This window comes from Antechinus flavipes, chromosome 4, assembly GCF_016432865.1.
Source record: "Antechinus flavipes isolate AdamAnt ecotype Samford, QLD, Australia chromosome 4, AdamAnt_v2, whole genome shotgun sequence".
Classification (NCBI taxonomy): domain Eukaryota; kingdom Metazoa; phylum Chordata; class Mammalia; order Dasyuromorphia; family Dasyuridae; genus Antechinus; species Antechinus flavipes.
This window is the reverse complement of record NC_067401.1, coordinates 73,368,555-73,390,633: the sequence shown is the minus strand read 5'-3', so window position 1 is coordinate 73,390,633 and position 22,079 is coordinate 73,368,555. Positions and strand designations below refer to the sequence as shown.

The window sequence follows — 22,079 nt, the reverse complement described above, 5'->3', positions numbered from 1 at the left end:
CTGATTATGAGTCTGGCACTGTGGGGTTGTCTCTGGATCCCTGAGGTTTACAGGAAGATACAGGTGTGAACCTGGGCACAATCTGTCTGAGGGGGGTAAATGAGGGGAAACCTCTGCTTTTACACCCTTTCCTTTGAAAGAGACACTCTTTCTTCTCTGTCGATTATTTCCCCATTACATTTTAAGTTGGCTGGGCTGCCCTTGGCCATCCTCAGATGGCTGAACGCTTGACACCCAGCCTAGCGGGTCACCGAGCTCCCTCTAACTGAATCCCATGGGATTCTGCCCGAATTCCCTGCCTGCCCCGTTTCTACATCTGCCTGAGGGAAGCCTCTCTCCGGGCCTCTGGGCCAGACTTACTTGGTCCAGCGTGGTCTGTGTGACCGAATATTCTTCGATGTACAGGCTGTCCTTGTTGGAAATGAGCAGCTGGAAGATCCTGGCCAGCGAGGAGGAGGAGATGCGGTACTGGAGCATGTTATAATGTCTCTCCCTCTGTACGCTGTCCGGGAAGTTTGCCTGTAAGAATTGCTCAGCAGGGTTCAGGTCTGGAAGCAGACCCACCTTGGGGGGCTTGATCTTCATGGTGACGATGTAGCCATCCCCAAACCTAGGATGCAGGTGCAGGAGAGAAGGTGATGCCAGAAGAGGGAGAGGGCTTTTCCTTCAGCTCAGGACAAATGCCCATCTATCCTCACCAAGAGCAGGGGGCAGACTACTGAGTCTTTGGCAGCTGGAGGTGACTGACTTCAAATCCAGCTGAGATATTTAGACACTGGCCAGTCCTCAGTGTGTATCATCATGTGGAACACTTACTGCCTGTGTGATTTTGTCCAAGTCCCTCTACCTTAACCCTGCTGGGACTAAGTCTCCTCATTGGTAAAATGGATTAAATGGCTCCTGATGTCCCTTCTAATTTAAGATTTCTGAACCTGTGGACCTGGGTTTTCTTTTTTTTTTTTTTAATAACTTTTTATTGGTAGAACCCATGCCAGGGTAATTTTTTACAGCATTATCCCTTGCACTCACTTCTGTTCCGATTTTTCCCCTCCCTCCCTCCACCCCTTCCCCCAGATGGCAAGCAGTCCTTTACATGTTGAATGGGTTGCAGTATATCCTGGATACAATATATGTGTGCAGAACCGAACAGTTTTCTTGTTGTACAGGGAGAATTGAACTCAGAAGGTATAAATAACCCGGGAAGAAAAACAAAATGCAAGCAGTTTATATTCATTTCCCAGTGTTCTTTCTCTGGGTGTAGCTGCTTCTTGGACCTGGGTTTTCATCCTGGCTCGGCCATTTACCACATGGGTAACAATGGAAGGTAATTTAATCTCTTTGAGCCTCAGTTTCCTTATCTGAAAGTGAGAAGAAGGTACTAGATGGTCTAAAGCTATAAGCCTATGCTCTCCCATACATAACTAGTCTATCATTGGGGAACAGAGGAAAGGGTCAGAGGCCATTACCTGGCATAAGCTGACATCACAGACCCATATGTGTACCAGACTATCCATCCTTAGATAGATAGATGGTAGATGAACAAATAGATTTTGAACTAGAAGGGCCCTTGGAGTCTAACCCTCTTGTTTTACAGCTAAGGAAACTGAGGTACAGTGTTAAGCAATTTGACAGTAAAAGAGCTGGACTTTTTACTCCGGAGGAGCTTCTCTGAGGACAGAGATTTCTGTCATTCATAGTTATGTCTCCCTTGAAATACATAATGTACATAGTAGGTGCTTAAGAGATGTTGAATTGCACCAAGGTCATAAGAAATGACCAGCTCTTCCTAGTTCTCTCAGCAGTACTGAAGATAGGCCAGTTTTCTATATGTAGCTCCCCTGACTTCTGACTGTTCGGTGTTTGGAGGGGTTGGGAAAGGCTTCCCGTGGAAGACAGGATTTTGGTTGGGACTTAAAAGAAGCCAGGAAGTCAGCAGGCAGAGATGCTCTCCCAAAGAGGAAGTAGAGCTCAGTTAGAAAAATCTCTCCCAAACTTTTCTGTCTACTCCCACATCATCATTCTTTTCTCCACCTACAAGAGTCTTAGGCAAATATTGTAAGCTCGAACACAGGAATTCAAATTCAATCCTAGTCTGCAGAGCTACATGTTAAGGTCCTCCAGTCAACCTACAAGCATTTATTAAGTTCCAACCACGTGCCAGGCCCTAGGCTTGGTGCTGGGGATCCAGACAGAAAGAAAACAGGCCATGATCTCCAAGAGTTTACTTTCAGTTGAGGAGATTTAACAAGTTTGTAAACAAAATAACACAGGTCACCCACAAGGCGAGTTGGTTGGCTGACTGTGTTCAGAGCCTGGCTTTTGGCCCTCCCTCTCCTGCTGCAGGTAGAGGGGGCCATTGCCAGACCTGCCCTCCCCCACACTTATAACCACTGGAAGAAGACTTCCTCAGCTGTGTCTGCGCTGCTCCAGCTGTCTGCACCTGGGCACATCAGGCTCTACAGGGCCCGTCTCAGAGGCACTTTCCTTACCTGTACTTGAGGTGTTGGATGGTACCTAAGCACTGGAAGCTTCCTTTCACCATGATGGCCAGCCGGGTACATAAAGCTTCACATTCTTCCATGCTGGTGGGGGGAAGGAAGAGATGCAGGGGTAAGCGGCTGAGTGGACGCTCCTGGCCCCTCCCCCAAGCCGCCAGAGCGCTCACCTGTGTGACGTCAGCACAACGGCTCTCCCTTGCCGGATGATGCTCACGATGGTGTTCCACAGCAGTCGCCTGGCCTGCGGGTCCATCCCTGTGGTGGGCTCATCCTGGAGGGAGGGTAGGAAAGGGCTGTGCTGAATTGGTCTTTTCCTGGTCACTCATCTACCCTGCTCCTGCAGCCCCCTTGTGGCCCTTGGCCAAAACCTGGCCTGACTGTGGGGGAGTTCTAACCTACAAAGAACTTAGGTCTCTGAAAAAGAATGAACCAGACTGACATGCATTCTCTAATTCAGATACAGGTAAAGAGAAGCTCTCTCTAGTAGAGCAACATAGGGCTGCGAGGGACCCCAGAGGCCGTCTAGCCTTATCCCCCCTTTTATAGATTAGGAAACTATAATGATGTTTATAGTGAGAATTAGTATTAAGGTTTGAAAAACTCTAAAAATGTTATCTAGCAACATCTCTAGAAGATAAAGGCTATTATTATCCCCATTTTGCAAATGAGGAAACAGATGAATAAATATCTGAGACTGCCTTTAATTCAAGTCTTCCTGACTCTAGCTAGGTCAGCATTCTATCAGCCTTGCCATCTGGCTGTCAAAAATTATTAATATAATAATATTAACTGTATATTAGATATACAGCATGGTTTGGTGAATAAAAAGCTAACTTCAAAGCCAGGAAAACTTGGGTTCAAATTCAGCTTCTGAAATATATTGGCTATATGACTGCACAAATCACATAACCAATTTATTAGTACTGTAGGTATATGTAGGATTATAAATTGCAGAAAGAGTGCTAAAATGCATTGATAATATTCTTTATATCAATAAAATCACAAGTTCAGTCCTTGTCTCTGCCCTTAATTGTGTGGTATCAATCACACACCAAGAGCCTATTATTATGTGCCAGACACTGTGCTACATGCTGGAGATACGAGGAGGCAAAATGAAATAGTCCCTGGCTTCAAGGAGCTTCTATCAGGGTAACAAATATGTACCCACAGAAGTATATATAAAAGTTATAAAAAGTAATGCAAAGCCTGTGGTGGGGAGACACTGGGATTTAAGGATAGGTGTGAGCTTTAGAGCACCTCCTTTAAAAGCAAGAGTGAGTCATATTTCCCTGGAGCAGAGGGACATTCTAGGAGACTTCTCTGTTCCCTTGGGTCCTGTGATTCTGTGCTAGCAGTGAATTCCTGTTTGCCTGGCAATAACAAGAGTTGTGTGTGAGGGTTTTCTTTCTTTCAGTCCCAGATGAGGGTCAGTGCCCGGGAGAGGTTCCAGGGTTACTGGCACTCTTGGATCACAGGGAAAGCAAGCTCCATCTCCCCCCTATACGGCAGTCTCTGAGTTCAGAAGAGTATTGTGTGTCTGACCCATTTTGGGGGGGGGGGCAGGTGATTTAGCTAGGCTTTTCACAAAAATAATCTTCCCACCCTAGGAAATTCTCTCAAATAGCCAAAGAGATGTACTCATTTGTACCTATGTAGTGAGGGTTACATTTTTATATAAAGATTTGAATCAAACTGAAAGAGGAAAACTGGGTTATTTTGTTGAATTTGAAAATTAAACTAATCCAAATAAATGTATATGTACATATATGCATACATACATATGTAAAACAATACTATATATATATATATATAAATGAATACAAATATCTTTATGTATACATCCATGTGTGCACACACATATATCAATACTATATATATGGGCATATATATAGATAAATACAAATATCTATTTAGGACTAGGCTAATGATTTCCCTTGTACAGAGAATTACTTCTTAGTGAGGCAATTCTATCAATGAAGATTGATACGTTCCCTACAACTTCTGCTCTTAGAAATTTGCCTTCTCAACTGAGAATTATCTGAGTTAAGTGACTTGCCCAGGGTCACACAACAGTTTGTGTCAGAGAGGGGTCTTGAATCTGCCTCATGCTTGTTCCAAGGCCAGCTCTCCCTCTGTCCACTAAGCCATACAGTATTCATATTTGTGTAGATATATACATAATATAAAAATATATTTATACAAAATATATTTTATACTTATATTCCTGAACTCTTAATGTTAATATTTGTATCCCTGGCCCATTAACTATATGTTTTTCTTTTAAATGAACCATCAAAAATGAATTGAACCCCTTGTTTTCTAGCCCCATTGGCCCAGGTTATTAAAATATTCTTGGAACCGAATGATACTTTGATGGGAGAAGGGTCATTGGGTCTACATACTACAGGGACCTCATCTTTCCCCCTGCTCCCATAGTGCCTCTTACCAGCAACACCAGAGGAGGGCAGCCAATCAGAGCAATGGCTGTGGAAAGCTTCCGCTTATTCCCCCCACTGTAGCTGCCTACCAGTCGGTCTGCGTAGGGAGACAGACCCAGGCTCCGAATGCACCAGTTTGCTACCTGGGGGATCAACAAGCATTTATTAAACACTTACTATATGTCTGAGACAGTACTAAGGTCAGAGTGGGAGACAATATGCAAACAATATAAAAAATATACAGTGTAAGAAGGTTTTCTTAGAGGGAAAACACAAGTCTTTGGTAAAATTCAATTCAACAAGCATCTATGTCATACAAATAACCCAACTTCTCTAGTCTTTGTCTTCAAGAAAATTGCATTCTATTCATTATATTCAATGTGTAGATAGAGAAGTAAATACGAAATATACAAGTTATTCCAAAGGTCTTAGTACAGTTTTAAGCTTTAATGGCATACAATTATACTAAGACTTTTGGGATACCCTGTATACCAAAGTCAGTATAAAGTACTGGGCTGGGGTAGGGATGCAGTACAAATTATTATCAGCTGCACTGGCGGGGATCAAGTAAATAAACTCAAATAAGACAAAGTAGCCAAACATGATCCTAACCCAAAATTAAAGGGTATCCAATTATCCCAGATATTTGAAATGATTTGTCATGCTCCTTCTTCCTTGCCCTCCCATTCCTCCCCAAGTGACGAGGGAAACTTAGAGACCCCAAATAAGGGATATGCTCATGTCAGTTCCCTTCTCTCACTTTATTCTTCAGCTTACACCATTTACTCATCAACAAGCATTTAGCAAGCATCTGCCATTTGCCAGGTACTGTGCTAAGCATTAGAGATACAAAAAAGGGAGTTCATAGTCTAATAGGAGAGACAACAAACACAGCGCTATGTACAAATAAGTTAAATATGGATTAAATGGAAATAATCAATGAGAGAAATTCAAAAGGCCTTTTGAAGAAGATGGGATTTTTCTCTGGGATTTGAAGGAAGCCAGGATATGGAGGTGAGGAAGGAGAGCATTCTAGGCATGGGGGTCAGCCAGACAAAATGCTGGAAGTCAGATGGAGTCTCTTGGTTAAAGATTGCAGATTACTGGGGCTGAGGGAGAGGGGAATGTTACTGGGTACTGTATCTGGGGAAAGAGCCTCCAATTTTATAAAGTCAAGAAATCATTCTAAGCTCAAGACTCTAGTCTGGTCTGATGACGGAAACAAAAGGCCTCAGTTCCATTGAGCTTAAGCCCAGAAACTAACCAAAACTCACCATTGGTCCCATTGGTGACCACTTGGTGACTGGAGCCTATGGGCATAAACTGGCAGCTTCTGGACTTGAGGACATATGGTGAAAATGAGCTATGGCCGCAGCAGGGGCAGTACCAACTAGCAATTATGTAATATAATTATTATATAAATGATATTATATATTACTTTGAGATTTTCAAAGATCTATGAAGGATGAAGAAACTGCCATAGATCAATCCCTATCTTGCCCTGCAGGAAAGCACAGTCATGGATTTGGGTTTTATCTCCCCCCAGACATCAATAATGAGGCAAATTTTACCCTTTTGATATCTTCTGTAGGAACACCACGGAGACGGGCGTAGAGATACAGATGTTCTCGACCTGTGAGCAGGTCGTCGACAGCATCGAACTGAGGGCAATAGCCCATGTTTTGGTGGACTTCAGAAATTTGGGTTAAAACACTGCAAAAAAGAGGAGGAATCTTTAGATGCAGAAATGGCCAGTGGGTCACAGTGGGTGGAGCATTTAAGCATTTGATGAGGATATCTGAGCAAAGACAAACTGCCCCCTTCCTTCCTTCGCCCAAGTGCTAGAAATGTACGCCCGGTTTTAGAAATCAAGGAAGGGGGAGCCCTGATTGGAAACTAAATTAATTCCAGAAATTGAGACTTTGAATTCGATATATATCACAGAAGGTGAGAGTTGGAAGACTCTCTGTAGGAGGGACCCATCTCATCTTGAGGCAGCCTGTTCTGCTCTGGGAGAGCCCTAATTGTCAGCACCTAATGCCTGCCTCTCGGTCTGCCCTCAAGGGCCAAGCTCAGTAAGTCTAGGCAGCAAGGCAGCTAGGTGGTGGGCACTGCCCCTGGTGTCTGGGTCTGTCAGATCCGACCTGAGACACTAATTATCTGTGTGACCCAGGCACGTCACTTGACCTCTGTTTGCCTCAGTTTCTTCACCAGTGAAATGGAAATAATAGCACTTACTTCCCAGGACTGTTATGGGAATGAAGGGAGATGTTTGTAAAACAGTCCACAAACCTTAGAGCTATATAAATGCCAGTTATTATTAGTTATTATGAAGCCCTGAAATGCTTTCAAGTCCTTCAAATACTTGAAGGCAGCTCTCTCACCACCACCACCATCCCTTTTTGCTTCTCTTCTCCAGGCTAAAAACCCTCAGTTCTTTCAGCCAGTCCTCAGGTAATGCAGACGCAAGCCCTTTACTGCCCTGGATGGCTTCCTCTGCATACTCCTGGTTTCTCAGCGCCCTTCCTGAAATGTGATGCTCAGAGTGGAAGAGGGGGCTTTGGGAATAGTCTGACTGACCGTGATGGAGCAGGAGGGCATACCTCTTTATCTGGGAGAGGACTGTGCCAGTACTGGGTTCTTTTATGGGGTGGCCCTTAGCCCAGAGGGTGTCAGGGAAGTGAGCCCCCTCCTTGCCGCCCTCCAAGGGAGAAAGTACAACCCCACTCTTGAGGTCCCCACTAATGAGCCCCTGAGGTTTCAAGGCTCAGACTAAGATCATATATGAATTTAACTACTAAAGAAAGAAAACCCTTCAGAGAATGAATTGGGAGTTTCATACATTCTAGACATCCAACAACTAGCTAGAGACGCCACCTGACGGCAGGTGGAAATGGGCTTTCTTACCCTTATTCATTAGCGGAGGGAGAGCCCTGGTATAGGAGAAGCAGCTGTAGCCTAGAGCCAAGAGCAGGGACTAGAGTAGAGGAGATGAGTTCAGATCCTGGGCCTGCTAACTTATTCCTAGCATGACTTCTCTGGGCCCAATGACTATGGACGGGGGGTTTGCCTGGCGGAGGACCCTTATGATGGCTTCCCTATATCTTCTACTTTGGTGTGGACCAGTGTTTGCACCATGGAGCCAGGGCCCGGTCCACAAAGCGAGGCGCTCACCTCTTCCCTACCACGACGGCATCTCCTGAGGTCACTGGGATGTCCCCAGTGAGCATCTTGAACGTGGTCGTCTTACCAGCACCGTTCACTCCCAGGAGACCGAAGCACTAAAACACAAGGTAAACAGCTGGGCTGGAAGAAATGTTTCTTTATTCTCTCTCTTTTGCCTGCCCATGTGGAAAGTTCTGGGTCTACATTGATAATATAACACCAATATTCACAGTCTCCTCAATCAGGGCTGACCCCAGACCAAATGATGAAACAGGACTTTGGCATCTTCCTGATCTTCAGATGGGTTCTTTTCCTCTATTCTTATAACCCACCTCAGGATCCAAGTCCTCAATAGGTCCCTTTTCTGTCATTATCCCTTCACTGGGTCTCCCACCTGGGACCCAAAGGACAGCATTCAAAGTTTAGAAGTAGACCCTTTCCCCTATTCGATGTTCCATCCACAAAGAGTTCTGTTCTCTGATAGCTAAATTGATAACCTCATTCTGGCTTAAGTGTTAATGACTGATGATGGCTTGCTATTACCTATTTCAGGTTCCAGATTTTTACTTTTTGCTGCAGTTTTCAATCTCTTAAATAACTAAAAAGCTAACAAATAAGCTAAAAGCACAGTGGCTGTATATAATAATATGCACTTAATAATAGCTTTTTGAATGAATAAATGATTCAAAAAGTCTGACAGGTCTATGCTATAGATGATATATGAGCCAGAAGGAATTTTTCTTTGCTGCTCAAATAATACAACATAATCATCTGCTTGTTCTAATAAAGCTCAAAAAGTGTTTTGCAAGCTTTGCTACACAAAGTCAGTTACTATGATTATTATCCACCCAAAGGTATTCAGTCATTAGGCATTTAAGTACTTATTGAGTGCCAGGTTTTGTGCTAAATCAGAGCTACAAAGAAAGGAAAAACCAGGATAGACTTTGTCCCTAGCTCTTGCCTAATCAGAGGATGACGCCAGGGTGGTCTACACGCTGGGCTTTTCTTTATAGGTTCCTTGAAAGCAGACCAAATTTGTTTCTAATATGGAAGCATCTATAACCTACCATGGGTCAGCAACTTTGCAAATAGACTAAAATAACAAAAATAAAATAAAATAAAAATCTTTGGATCCAGAGATATTTTCCCAGCTTACTTCAATTGCTACAAGTCAATTTCTAGTCAGTTCCTTTTCTTTTCCCCTCATCTTTTTTTTTTTTTTCTCTTACTCATAAAAGATTTTTCAGTCAGTGTTTGCTGACTGAAATTCAGGTAGAGGTCACTTGCTCCTAAAAGCTAAGAAGGGCTCCCTGTGGCCTCTGGGACAAAAGAGGCTTTTAAGGCTTTTCACCACTGAGCCTTAAGCTATCTTTCCTGCCTCTCACAATAGCTCTCTTCCCACATTTTATGGCTCAGCAGAACTGGACTTCTTTCTATTCCTCACATGCAGTACTCCATTTCCTTTCCTGATCCCTTGATTGGTCACTCCTGTGCATAAAATGCACCATTTCTTCTCTCTCTGCCTTTCAGGATTCCTTTTTCCTTCAAAATACAGCTCAGGCATGCCCTTCTCCAACACAGAGATCATGGGGAGGCGAGGCAGCAAGTTCATATTATGTCAAGGCCTTAGCCTGACCTTTTTGATGGGTCTGACTTCTTGGGCTCAAACTAATTTTCATTCTTCCTCTCTATAAAAAGCCTGGTATATACAGACCTCTCCTGGGCGAACACCGACACACAGCCTGTCCACTGCTGGGCTTGTGGTGCCTGAATAAATCTGGAAAAAATCATGAGAAGTTACTCTTATTATTGTGGTAAATGGTCTAGTGCTCCCAGAACCCCAAGCAAGGAGGCTAGACAAAATATTCAGTATCTTAGCCCAAACTCCTCTAGCCAGCCAGAAATGCAGGAGATTCTAATATCACAGGGGAGAAGAAAGAACATTGGTTGTTCCAATTATTTGTGTGACTTTGAACAAATCATTTATATCTTTCTAGGGCTCACTTTATTCATTTGTAACATGGAGGATAGGACCTAGATCAGAAAGTGAGACTATCCAAGGCACTATCTAGTCATCTAAATCTAGAGTGATCCTGAATTATTACCAAAATCTATGCATACTACTTCCCCTAAAATGAATAAAATGAAAAAAAATCCTTATCCTTAAGGTGCTTATAATCCATTGGAAAGGAACAACATATGGATCACCTTACACCTTCCCCCACTCCTAAAACCCATCTCTTGATTAAGGGAGAGAGTATAGAGCAAGAAGAAAAGGAATCTTACTCTGTAAATCTTGCTTTGTATTCTCTCCCATGATGAACACATCTGCTCCCATATATTCAATTCCCTGAAATATTATCTCCCTGCCAATAACTCCCAAATCTCTATACTGAGCTATATTCCAATCTCTCATCTCTAATTGCTGGACAGCTCCATCTAGATGTCCTCTTGGCATCTGAGGTTCTCAAATATGTCCAGAATTGAAGCATTTTTTGAGCACTGATGTCTCGAGTACTGTGTTCAGCGCTGGGAATACAGAGAAAAAGGTCCCTAAAACAGTCCTTACCCTCACGGTGCTTATACTCTAAGAAGAAATAACATCTATATCATCTTCCCTCACCCTTCTGTTAAGCTTCCCTCCATCTCTTTGGGTACCACCATGCTTTTAATCACCTGGCTCTCAACCTTGGAGTGTTCCACTAACCAATCAGCAGAGAAGCGCATTTGGTTTCCTTGTTGGCATCCATCCCTTTCTTTCCATTCCCTCTGCCAATGAGTTTAGTCCTCATTATCTTTCACTCGGACTAGTACATAGACTTCTATTCAGTCTCTCAGCTACCAGGTTCACCTTGGTCCAGGTCGTTCTCCACAAAGCAAATAGACTGCCTCTGGCACAGGTCTAACTATGGGACTGCTGTTGGAGAACTCTGACTATTGCTTTTAGGGAAAAAACTCCTTAGCCTGCATTCAAGGCCCTTCAGAACTTGGCTCTAACCACCTTTCCCAGATTTATTTCATTTTGTCTTTATGCATTCTCTTTAAATAAGTTGGACTACCAACAATAAGTCCCCCAACTCAGGATTTTATCTTCTGTCTCCATGTATTTTTTGCATAGGTCACCCTCAAATTCTCAAATTCTGCCTCTCAAATTCTCTATATTATTTTTATCTATGTATTTGTATAGTTAAATAGAAAAAGATATGTGTGTATAATGTCTTCATCTAGAGATCTGTAGATATATATATGCACAAAGAGACACACACATGAGCCAAGCCCTGGAGCTCACCAGCCTCACCAGACTGCCAAAGGGGTCCATGACACAAAAAGGTTAAGGACTTCCTTCATGAAACATTTCCAGATCCCCTAATTTGTTAATCCTTTCCCTCCTCATTTACTAATCTGTGTATGTGTTGACTCTCCCCAGTTTGTACTCATAGTACCTGGCATAGGCTCTGTACAAAGCAGGTGCCTAAAAGTATTTAATTGAATTAGCACAATGAAAAAGGCCGAAGGCACAGCAAGTGCTTGCTCACCTGTGACCTTTGGCTGGGTAATTTCTAACTTTCTCTCTCTCTCCCTCTCTTCTTCCTTCCTTCCTTCTCTCCCCCCCCCTTTTTTTTTCTTTCTACTAACCCCCAAGGTCCACTATCTCTCACAACTCTCCTCTTCAAGGAGATAGATCACTATATCATAGATTTCAAGCTCGAGGAGACTTTAAAGGTTGGACTTATCCAGTCCAACACTCTATTTTTCAGGTTAGGAATCAGACCAACAGATGCTTAAGTGTCTGTAGCAGGATTTGAATTCAGGTTTTTCTACCTTGAAGTTCACTGCCCCACCCTGTCTTTCTGGTCCTGATTATTCCGGACCACACCGGTCCAGATCGCCAGGATCTTCTCTGTTGACCAAACACAAGAGCCAAGATGTTGTTTTATTCTCTTTGGTCCCCGGATGGAAACCAGAAAGGCCCGAGGGTGACTGTCTGTAAGAACAAGGATTGTCCTGGGCCAGCGACCTCCGTATGTTAGGACAAGCACTGGGCAGAATCATGCTCAGGTCACTTCCACAGACTCCTTTCCAAAAGGAAGCCTGCAAACATGCTTCCTTCAGCGGTGTGCTCTATCCGGGAAATCTAAAAGCAGCTAAAGAGGAGGGAAAGCCTTCTGATGGTCAGCACAGAGAGCAGCAGTGGGGCTTAAAGAGGTTGGCGAGTATTAAAAAGTAAAATCTACCTTGAAAAAAAATAAGCACAAGGAGGAGCTCCTGAGGAATTATGGGAGATCTTGTGGGGTGGCAGGGGTAGGTGATTGGGGGGAGGGGGGGAGAAGCTCCAGTTATGTCCGAGGCTGTGAGGTCACGAGAAAACATAAAGGTCGAAGGTGGCTGGTATTTGATTGACCAGGAGACTAGAGCTCTGCTATACTGAATGAGGGATGGAAGGAATGAGAGTGGAAAGTGGATGCCCATAAGATATGAGTAAACACTGCTGTCATCTTGTAAATTAAAATGCACAGTTCATTTGGCCAAATACATTTTTTAGGAAAAAGTATACATGTATATGTACATATGTATATGCATAGCTATATCTACATCTCAGTTTCATGTACAATCCTATCCTATTCTATGGAAATGTTAATTTAGTTTGATATCTGTTAATTTCAGAATAAAAAAAACCCGAAAATGTAAAAATGCAGGGCACACAACGCTGCCCCAAGTTGTGCTTTCTTCCTGGCCAGGCCCCATTCTTGTCTGTATTAGCTTTGGGCGGGGGGTCTTCCTGCCTTTTCAGACAAGTTGGGTGTCCCTCCTGGGCATGCTTCCTCCTCCTAAAGTCCCTCCCTAGGTGAACCAACTTTTCCCCTTGTTTTCTCAGATCCTCTCCCCTTGGCCCAGGTACAAAAATCGCTAGTTAGCGACTTTTACTATATGGTCCTCTCTATAAAAAGAGAGTAAATTAGAGATTGTGCCTGCTGCAGATAGCAAACATGTAAAGACTCATTTGGAATCATGCTTTCTCACCTTGGTGAGCTCATTTAGCCTCAAGATATCAGTTTTATTGCCTCCACTAAGAATTCTTTGTCTTTCTTCAGCCACATCATCATCTTCATCAGCCATAAGTTGCTTAGTAGGTTCAGCAATGGGTTGCTTTACAGGGTCAGCAATCCTAGAGGAACCAGACAGTTAATTCTCAAAAAAAAAAAAAAAACAAACAAACAAAAAAAAACCCAAAAAACAAAAAAAACCCCTGAACAAATTATTGTAGAAACCCATATTCAGAGTCAGAAAGGGCAGAGAACCCCTAACCTAACTCCCTCATCTTAAAATTAGGGATGAGAAGGGGTATCCTCCCTTGTAAACTAAAATGTAATGGGAAATATTTGATAAAATAAATAACAATACAATAGAACATAGATCATAGAAATCTTTGATTTTCTAAAGCCCCAGAGATCTTAATAGCACTACCCTGCATCAGAATTGTAATTTTCAAAGGAATTTTGCATCCATTATTATTTATTTGAACCACAAGACCACTTGGGGAGGCAGGAAACCACAGTATTTAATGAATTCACCATAGATTAAAACCCCCAAACCTACTCTGAATCTTGTTGTTTCACTTTAAAGGATGACATACATGAGAAAGAAGTACAGTAAAATCTCAATTCAGATACACATATATAGTAATCATCTGGATAAGAGAAAAAGAGGTTGAATGGACGGGGAGGGGACATAGGGGTCCAAGTCTCCTTTTCAACTTCCTCGATAACTCTGGCCCCCGGTCAACTCTCTAAGACTATACATTTCCCAATAGCAGTTGGTAGAGAGAACTTCTTCCCTGGGAGTATCTTATGCCTGTCTTAGCATTTAATAAATGGAAGCCTGATTAAGCATTAATTACTCTGCTGGACTCCAAAATACCAATACTAATTACAATAAAATATGTCTCTGGGAAGCCTCGGGAGCTGGACCATGTGTCTTACAGCAGAGACCTGCAGTACTTAAGAAACCTGAATCAGTAGGCACAAGCATGTCTGGGAGCTAAGGGGAAGGTCGGAAGTTAGCATCATGCGTCCTTCCTTCACCTGGGCGCACACACCCTCCTCACCCATCCCTGGATCTCCCCTCACTGCTTGCTCAGGGATCTGACCGTCAGCAACGAGAGAAATTCTCTGAGAAGGACTGAGGCAGCAACATGGAGTCAGGGAAACTGAACAAGCTTGTTTGGAGAATCAAACTGAGTAGTGGGAAAAGGGCCAGAGTGGGAGTCACTGGAGTGGAGTACTCCACGGGCCCCTCTGTTTCCCACGCCCCACCTGTCACTTTGTTATACTCAGAACTGATACGAATGGAAGTGGAAGCTGGGAAGACAGAGGCCCATCACTGGGAGACCAAACTCATGGAGACTACATTTCCACCCCCTCCCTTTCTCAATCAAGTACCATCTGGCCAGGAAGACGTGGTGCTGGAGGAGCAGGTTCAAAATGAAATAGACCCCCCCTTCCACTGCCATGGCAACCAGGTTCTTTCCAACGATGTCCCACTGGAAAGGATCCAAAAAATGTTCCTCCCCTGTGAAAAGATGGGGAGAGGGGTAAAGACCAACATGAGTTATGGCTTCAATTTAATTCAATCGGCATTTATTCAATAGCTACAATGCCCCCCTCATGTTTTTCAGCAGTGGGAAGTCAAAGGCCAAAATGAAACACTTTCTGCACTAAAAAACCCCTCATTCTACCTGGGAGACAACGTGCACACAAACAAATCAATGAAAAATATATTTAAAAACAAATAATTGAGAATGGATGGATGGAGCAGCTTTTTCTCAGGGAGACAGGAAGGGTCTGAGGCATGGTGGGAGCTGGGGTACCAAGTCCCAGAGCTTTCCAGTCCTGGGCAACAGACATGCACAAAGGCATCAAGACGAGCTAGGGAGTGTTTGTACAGGAAATAACAGCATGACGGGCTGAAATGGGAGGAATGTCTAGTCACTCTGGAAAGGCAGAGTTAGATTGTAAGGAGGAGAATTTGGTTTATTACTCCAGTTTGTCCCACACGGCAATGGAAACCTCCAAATCTACTTGAGCAGAGGAGAATTGTACTAATGTTTTAGGAAGGTTAATTTAAGCAGAATAGAAGGTCTTTGAAGCCAGGAACTATTTTCCATTTTATTTTTCTATCTCCAGTGTACCTTGTACATTTTATTTTTTTGAGATGAGGATTGAAGGTAGAGGAAAGGGTTGGAGGTGGTCTTAACCTGCGATTTTTAAAAATTTAATTAAATTTTTTTGTGTTACATTTTAAGTTCGGTCTCTCTTTTTCCTTCTCCCCCACCCCTACAACACAGAAAGCCACCGTTTTACACACATACACACACGCGTGTAAAACTATACTACACACTTGAATATATTACTCAGAATGGCTTGTTTTGTTCTTCAAACAATATTGCTGTTTTTGTACATGATGGTTTCTTGGTTCTGCTCATTTCATTCTTCTTTATTTCATGCAAGTCTCCCATGTTTTTCTAAAATCCACCTGCTCATCCCTTCCTACAACACGGTGTATTCCATCACACTGACCTGTGAGCTCGTCAGTGTTATGAACTCCCAATGTGGAAGTTCCCTCTCTTTGCCAAAGCAGCTTGGCAGCATTTCTGCAGCTTCTCCTTTTGTTACTGAGAAGTTAAAGGTCTAACTGAGGCTCATATATTACTCAGGCCAGGCCAGCCTGGGAAGGAGCAGGTCTTGAACCCAGAATTTTCTGACTGCAAGGTCCTTGATCACAAACACCCCCCACTTCTTTGCACATAGCAAGTGCTTAATAAACACTGATTGTATTGGACTAAAAGTAACTCTTCCAACTAAAGCCCATCCAGTCCATCAGAAGTGGGTTAGAAGACAAGACCTCGGATGCCTCCCTTTTCTGAGGCTCTGTGCAAAGCAGAAAGTCCAAGATGGAAACTTTAAGCCCCAGTGAATGACAGCCTTTATCTCAGCAGACTCTCCTGAGGGTCACTTTTATTGCGCTCACCAGACCCAAGTCAACTCAAGAGACTGTTAGTGCGTAGTAGGAGGCTCTCCATGACAGGAGAGGGTGAAGAAGAGGGGCATCCTGTTTCCCTTGGGGGTCATTGCTCAGTGACCCTCACTGTCTCGGTTCTCAGCACCCTCTCTGACTTGCACAGCGCAGGGTCCCTTTGCGCCTGCATTTGGTCCTTCTCTGCTCAGGGAAGAGATGAGAGCTTCTGTGAAGCTCCTCAAAGTCCTTACTTCTGATTCCTACTGTCTGAAGTGCTCCTTCTATTATATTTATTTGTGTACTTAGGCAGCTCAGAGGCTCTGTGGATAGAGGACAGGGCCTGAGCCAGGAAGGGAATTAAATTCTGGCCTCAGACACTTTGTGACAAGTCATTAAAAAAAAATCTCTGCTTGCCTCAGTTTCCTTCTCTGTAGAATGGGGGTAATAATAGTACCTCCTGGTCAGGGATGTGATGAGGATCAAATGAGATAATAATTAAGTATTTAACACAGGGTCTGGCACATAGTAAGCATTATATAAATGCTTCCTTCCCTTTTCATCTGTCTGTTTTGTGGTGTAACACTTTGGAAGCTGAGTTGAATCTTTCTACTCACTTTCTGTGAACAGGTAAGATCTTGATTGACTAGCTGAGCTCCAGCCCCCCAGGAGGCCTGCGTGCTAAGGCTTACTGACCTTGCCAAACCCCACCCTGGCATTTTTAAGCTGTGGCACAAATAGTATTATCTTCCACTTCCCAGTTTCTCATTCCTCATCTCTTATGAGGTGGTTCAGAGAGTGGTCCAGATAAGCCCACTGCCCCTCCCTCCCTGGGGAAAGGGCAGCCTCCTGTTAATGTTATTTCTCCTTTGTCCTTAACATATTCGACCTTGTACCATACATTTTTGTACCTAGGTAGTTAGGAGATTAACTGGTTAGAGCACTGGGCCTGGGAGTTCAAATTTGGCCTCGGATACCTCCTGGCTGGGTGACCTAGGCAAGCCTCCTAACATCTGTTTGCCTCAGTTTCTTCAAATGTAAAGTGGGAACAATCACAGTATTCATCTCCCAGGTTATGATGAAAATAAAATGAGATAATATTGGTGAAGTGCTGGCAAATTTTAAAGTTTTATATAAATGCTATTACTTGTTTGTTGTTTTAAGACTTGGCCTGATATTCCATTGGGAGACTGAGATACTAATTGACTTGCTCAAGTATGAGATAACAACAACAACAATTATAGTATCAATAACTAACATTTCCATAATTTTTACCGCAGTGTTTTGCACCCTGCGAAGGGTTTTGCAATTATGATCTCCTCCTGAGAGGCAGGTGCTGTTGTTATCTCCTCTCTGCAGACGAGGAAACCGAGGCAGATGGCGACTACAGTGAGGTATACCCAGCGCGGATCATCAGCTACCCCTCATTCTCATGGCTGCGGCAGACGGGGGTCCACCATCCCGGGCAGGAGCCCACCCGGAACACAGTCACTTACCAAAGGCAGCATAGACGTCTGTCACTGCTTGATTCAGGGCTAAGTCAATGAGCCCCCGGCCCAGGCAGAAGTGAGGGAAAATGAGCAGCACCTTCCTTAGCACGGCGCTGAAGGTGAGCAAGGCCTGAAACACAAGAACCAAGTGAGGCACAGGACGCAGACGGGACAGGGGAGAGACAAAGTCCACAGGATATCCCGACCTGGGGCACCAGACTGGCTCTCTATGACAGAACGTGGCCAAAAAAAAATGGATATTTTACTTTTCCCTCTGGTGTTCATTGTTAAATCACCTGGAAAAGGCTGGTGGCTCATCCCCAATCCTGTTCTTTCCTTTGTGAACCATATATTTTATTTTATGCATTTAAAAGCTTTATTCTGAGCAAGAGTCTATCCACTTTGCCAGTCTTCCCGATGGGTCAGGACAGAAAAGAGGAGCCCTGTCTCATCAGATGTTGCCTGGCAGTGCAAGGTGGGGTGATTACAGGCAGGGGAGGCCACAAGGAAGGAGCTGAAGAATACAGAAAATCAGCAAGGGAAATCTGAAAATACAGGTAGGTCTTCGAGATTCAGAGAAGGGGCAGGGGAACGGGCCAAATACCTGAAAGCAGGAGTTGTTTGTTTATTTAGCGTCAGACAGCCCCCAGCCCAGAGACAGCATTCAGGGAAAATTAAATTTTAGTACCTTTCTTTTGACAACAATGAGGATTGTAATACAAAGGGGAGAGAATTGCTTCCAAAGTGTTACACCACAAAACAGATAGATGAAAAGGGAACGAAGGGAATAAGGATTTATATAGTGTGTGTGTGTGTGTGTGTGTGTGTGTGTGTGTGTGTGTATACACACACACACACACACACACTATCTGCCAGACACTTTATACTTATCTCCTTTGATCCTCATAACCCTGAGAGGTAAATGATGTTATTACCCCCACTTTACAGATAAGGAAACTGAGGCATACAGAGGTTAAGTGACTTGATTAGGATCACACAGCTAGTAAGTGTTTGAGGCTGGATCTGATTCCAGGCCCAGAGCTCTATCTGGAGTGCCATCTCAGTGCCTCGTCATGGCAATTATGGGAAGAACAGAGATGCCAAAAGGGCATCTTAAACTTAAACATGCAGACTCTATTGTCCTCAGTCCAAGGTCTAAAAGCCTGAAAAGCTCTTGGGACTCTACAAATGGAAGTTTTAGACAAAGAGTTGATGTAGCATTAACAGGAGGTTGCCCCTTCCCCAGGGAGGGAGGGGCAGTGGGCTTATCTGGACCACTCTCTGAACCACCTCATAAGGGATGAGGAATGAGAAACTGGGAAGTGGAAGATAATACTATTTGTGCCACAGCTTAAAAATGCCAGGGTGGGGTTTGGCAAGGTCAGTAAGTCTTAGCACACAGGCCTCCTGGGGGGCTGGAGCTCAGCTAGTCAATCAAGATCTCGCCTGTTCACAGAAAGTGAGTAGAAAGATTCAACTCAAAAGCCCCCTCTTGGCCTTTCCTCATTCACTACCCAAATTAGTTTGTTTTTATTTATGTTTAAATGTTTCCTCAAAGATGATGACAAATGTTGGATGGGATGTGAGGTAACTAAGACACTAATGCATTGTTGGTGGAGTTGTAAAGCGATTCAATCATTCTGAAGAACAATTTAGAACTATTCAAATGTCTATAAAACTGCATACCCTTTGATCCAGCAGTCTCACTACTAGGTCTGTATCCCAAAGAGATCATGAAAGAGAGAAAAGGACCCACATGTGCAAAATGTTTGTGGCAGATCTTTTCATAATAGCAAGAAACTGGAAACTGAGTGGATACCCTTCAGTTGGACAATGGCTGAATAAATTGTGGTATATGAAAGTTTTGCAACAACCACCGTCAGTTGTCTTTGTCCTGGGGGTTCCTTCCATTTCGGATGTTGCAGTTGCTTTGTATGTTATCTAATTCTTGCTATCTTTCTCTCCTCGTTAGTTCCTGGAAGTCTTTCCAGGCCTTTCTGTATCAATTTGTGCTTGCATCCCATTCCATCCCCTGCCAGCGAGGACTTGTGCAATGGTCCTAGAGGAGCCCGAGGCCTCCTGTTGCCTGAGAAGCTGTGCCCTGGACGCCCTGGAGATTTTTCTTTGCGCCCTGAGAAGCATCCTTGAGAGGCTGGAGGCCCAGGGCCAGCCTGTCTCTATGGTGTCCAAGGAAGGGGTCCCTCAGCATTCTGGAAGAGCAGAGCCTTGCCCTCACTCAGTGGCCCTGCGGCTGTCGCCGCCATCACGGGGTCTCCCAGCCGCTTCTGGGGCCTGGCTGACAAGGCCGATGGGGCTGTTTGTTGCCTGGAGCTCCTGCAAGGGCAGACAAGCTCCCGTCTGTCTCGGGAGGCCTCGCCTGGGCGGCTCCAGAGCCTGGATTACTCTTTGGTATGTGGTGGGGGTCTGGGAGCCTGACTTAAAGGCCTGCCAGGAATTATTCTAAGGCTGATACTTAAGGATCCCCAAGCCAACTCTGCCGAGAAAGATGCTTGTTCCAGAGCTCCAGGGAGGCTTCCTTGGCCCTGAGGCTTAGAGATCAGAAACACCTTAGGGAACTGATTTGGCAAGTCAGAAAGACTGAAGAGGTCTCATTAATGAAGTGAACAGTCAGGATTCCAGAGGCCCTGTAATGATGCACACTTCCCATCTGCTGATGAACTCTCCCCTCACACCTACCTTTCATGGACCAGCCCAAATACCTCCTCCTCCAGGAAGCCTGATGGATGATGGACTAGAGTACAACAAGACAGGTTTCTTAGACATGGCCAATGAGATAATTTGTTTTCTTGACTGTGCATATTGTTACAATAATTTTGTTTTTCTTTCTTTGCTTTTTTCAAGTTAGAGGTGGGATATGTGGTAGCAAGAAAATAATTTTTTGTTAAATTTTTAAAATTAAATTGGTTTAAAAATATAAAAGGATCTTAAGTCTGGATGGAAGAAGGCACTCGTGGCTTTTTTGATAGCATCCTGTCTCATGAAAAACTAATAAAGAACAAAGCTTGGACAACTGTTGCAAAGAAAAGGCCTGTAGAAAGGTTGTTAGGAATTATTGGGAATAGGACTGAGAACTGAAGATGGCCTGAAGTAAACTCCAAGAGCCCCCCAAATTAGAACTGAGATGATGCCATATTTATTAGTATGCCCTCTAAGGATGAAGCTCCAGCAACATCTTTTGGACAGAAGTAGGAGAACATTCTGAGGAAGATTAGGGTTTAGACATTTATGGATTATTAACTTCAGGATATGTAGCTCCAAAATAATCTTAGTCCTTAAAAAGACAGCTTAGGATGGAAGATGGAATGCTGGATGAAATTCAAATCCTGCCTCCCACAATTACTGTGATACTCTGGGCAAATCATTTACCTTCACTCTCACTTTCCCCATTTGTAAAATGAAAATAGTAATAGCACCTTCCTTACATGTTTGTTAAAAATGAAGAAATAAGATAATCTGCATAAGGCACTTTGCAAAATTTAACAAATTTTGCCAAATAAATATTCATTATTAATGTTCTTATTATTATTCCTAGGCACATGCCATAGAAGTCACCTCATTTCTCTCAACCTCAGTTTCCTCATCTGCAAAGCATTGAAAATAAACATGTATATAGCACCTACTATGTGCCAGGCCTCATGCTAAGTACTGTATGAATACTAACTCATTCGATCCACCAAACGAAGGGAGGGTTATCCCTTCTAGCTTGATATCAATCTATCGCCCTATTGAGATGAGACTTAAAGGACTCTCTGCTCTTCCCCCAGATGATCCGGTAGAAGGCCACTGAACCAGAGGTCCCTCAGCACTCATGGGATAGGGCTAGTAAAAAAGACAAAGCAAAAACCTCCTCACTTAGAAGCAAATAAGGGCCAGTATTAGGGAACGTGCTTCTGGGCTGAGGGACCTTTGGGGGGGGAGAGGAGGGAGGCGGCCCCTGGCCCCCCCAGGCTGTGAAAGAACGGGAGGACGGCACTCACCCTGTTGTTCTCGAACAGCTCCAGGACAAACGTGAGGGCGGTGCTGTTGATCCCGATGAAGAGGTTGGCACAGGACAGGGCCACGTAAGCTGTGCTGGGCACGTCAAACAGCAGCGAGGCGGGGTACATCATCGGGGTCACGGCCCATCTGTCGAGAGCCCCCAGACCCCACAGAGCAGCCTTTTAGTTTTCCTCTCCTCCCACTGTGGCCACGACAGACTGACATCCCTCTGTGAGCAGGCCGGAGCTTGGAGGGGCAGCAAAATAGGCCCGGGCTGGCTCCTGCCTCCCCTCTTTTCTGGCTCCTTCCCCACCATCTTGCGGCCTCTCCCAGCCCACAGACATTGACAATCTCACGGCCTCCCAGAGACCAAGCTGACCCCCGGACGCCAGAAGGCTGATGACCAGTGGGGAAGGGGGAAGCGTGGGGTCAGGGGTCCGAATCCTTGTCCCAGTGTGTGTTACCTGGGCAACCTT

The 22,079-nt window shown here is 44.1% G+C and overlaps 2 protein-coding genes across 4 annotated transcripts in view; one reads left to right on the top strand and one right to left on the bottom strand.

The window, feature by feature from the left end:
* Nucleotides 1–22,079, top strand: part of ABCD3 (ATP binding cassette subfamily D member 3) — a 609,690-nt gene that overhangs the window by 67,656 nt on the left and 519,955 nt on the right. The window lies entirely within an intron of this gene.
* Nucleotides 1–22,079, bottom strand: part of LOC127559486 (retinal-specific phospholipid-transporting ATPase ABCA4-like) — a 43,936-nt gene that overhangs the window by 3,917 nt on the left and 17,940 nt on the right. For 2 of the 3 annotated variants that reach the window (XM_051993306.1, XM_051993305.1), the window contains exons 12-22: nt 21,603–21,750; nt 17,611–17,734; nt 14,542–14,671; nt 13,124–13,268; nt 9,816–9,878; nt 8,111–8,217; nt 6,508–6,649; nt 4,945–5,079; nt 2,666–2,769; nt 2,490–2,582; nt 361–610 (exon numbers count right to left, since the gene is read on the bottom strand). In XM_051993306.1, coding sequence (XP_051849266.1) covers nt 361–610; nt 2,490–2,582; nt 2,666–2,769; nt 4,945–5,079; nt 6,508–6,649; nt 8,111–8,217; nt 9,816–9,878; nt 13,124–13,268; nt 14,542–14,671; nt 17,611–17,734; nt 21,603–21,750 — 1,441 coding nt within the window. Of the gene's footprint in view, nt 1–360; nt 1,359–2,489; nt 2,583–2,665; nt 2,770–4,944; nt 5,080–6,507; nt 6,650–8,110; nt 8,218–9,815; nt 9,879–13,123; nt 13,269–14,541; nt 14,672–17,610; nt 17,735–21,602; nt 21,751–22,079 lie in introns of those variants that run through there. The other variant, XM_051993307.1, reaches the window with a different exon arrangement.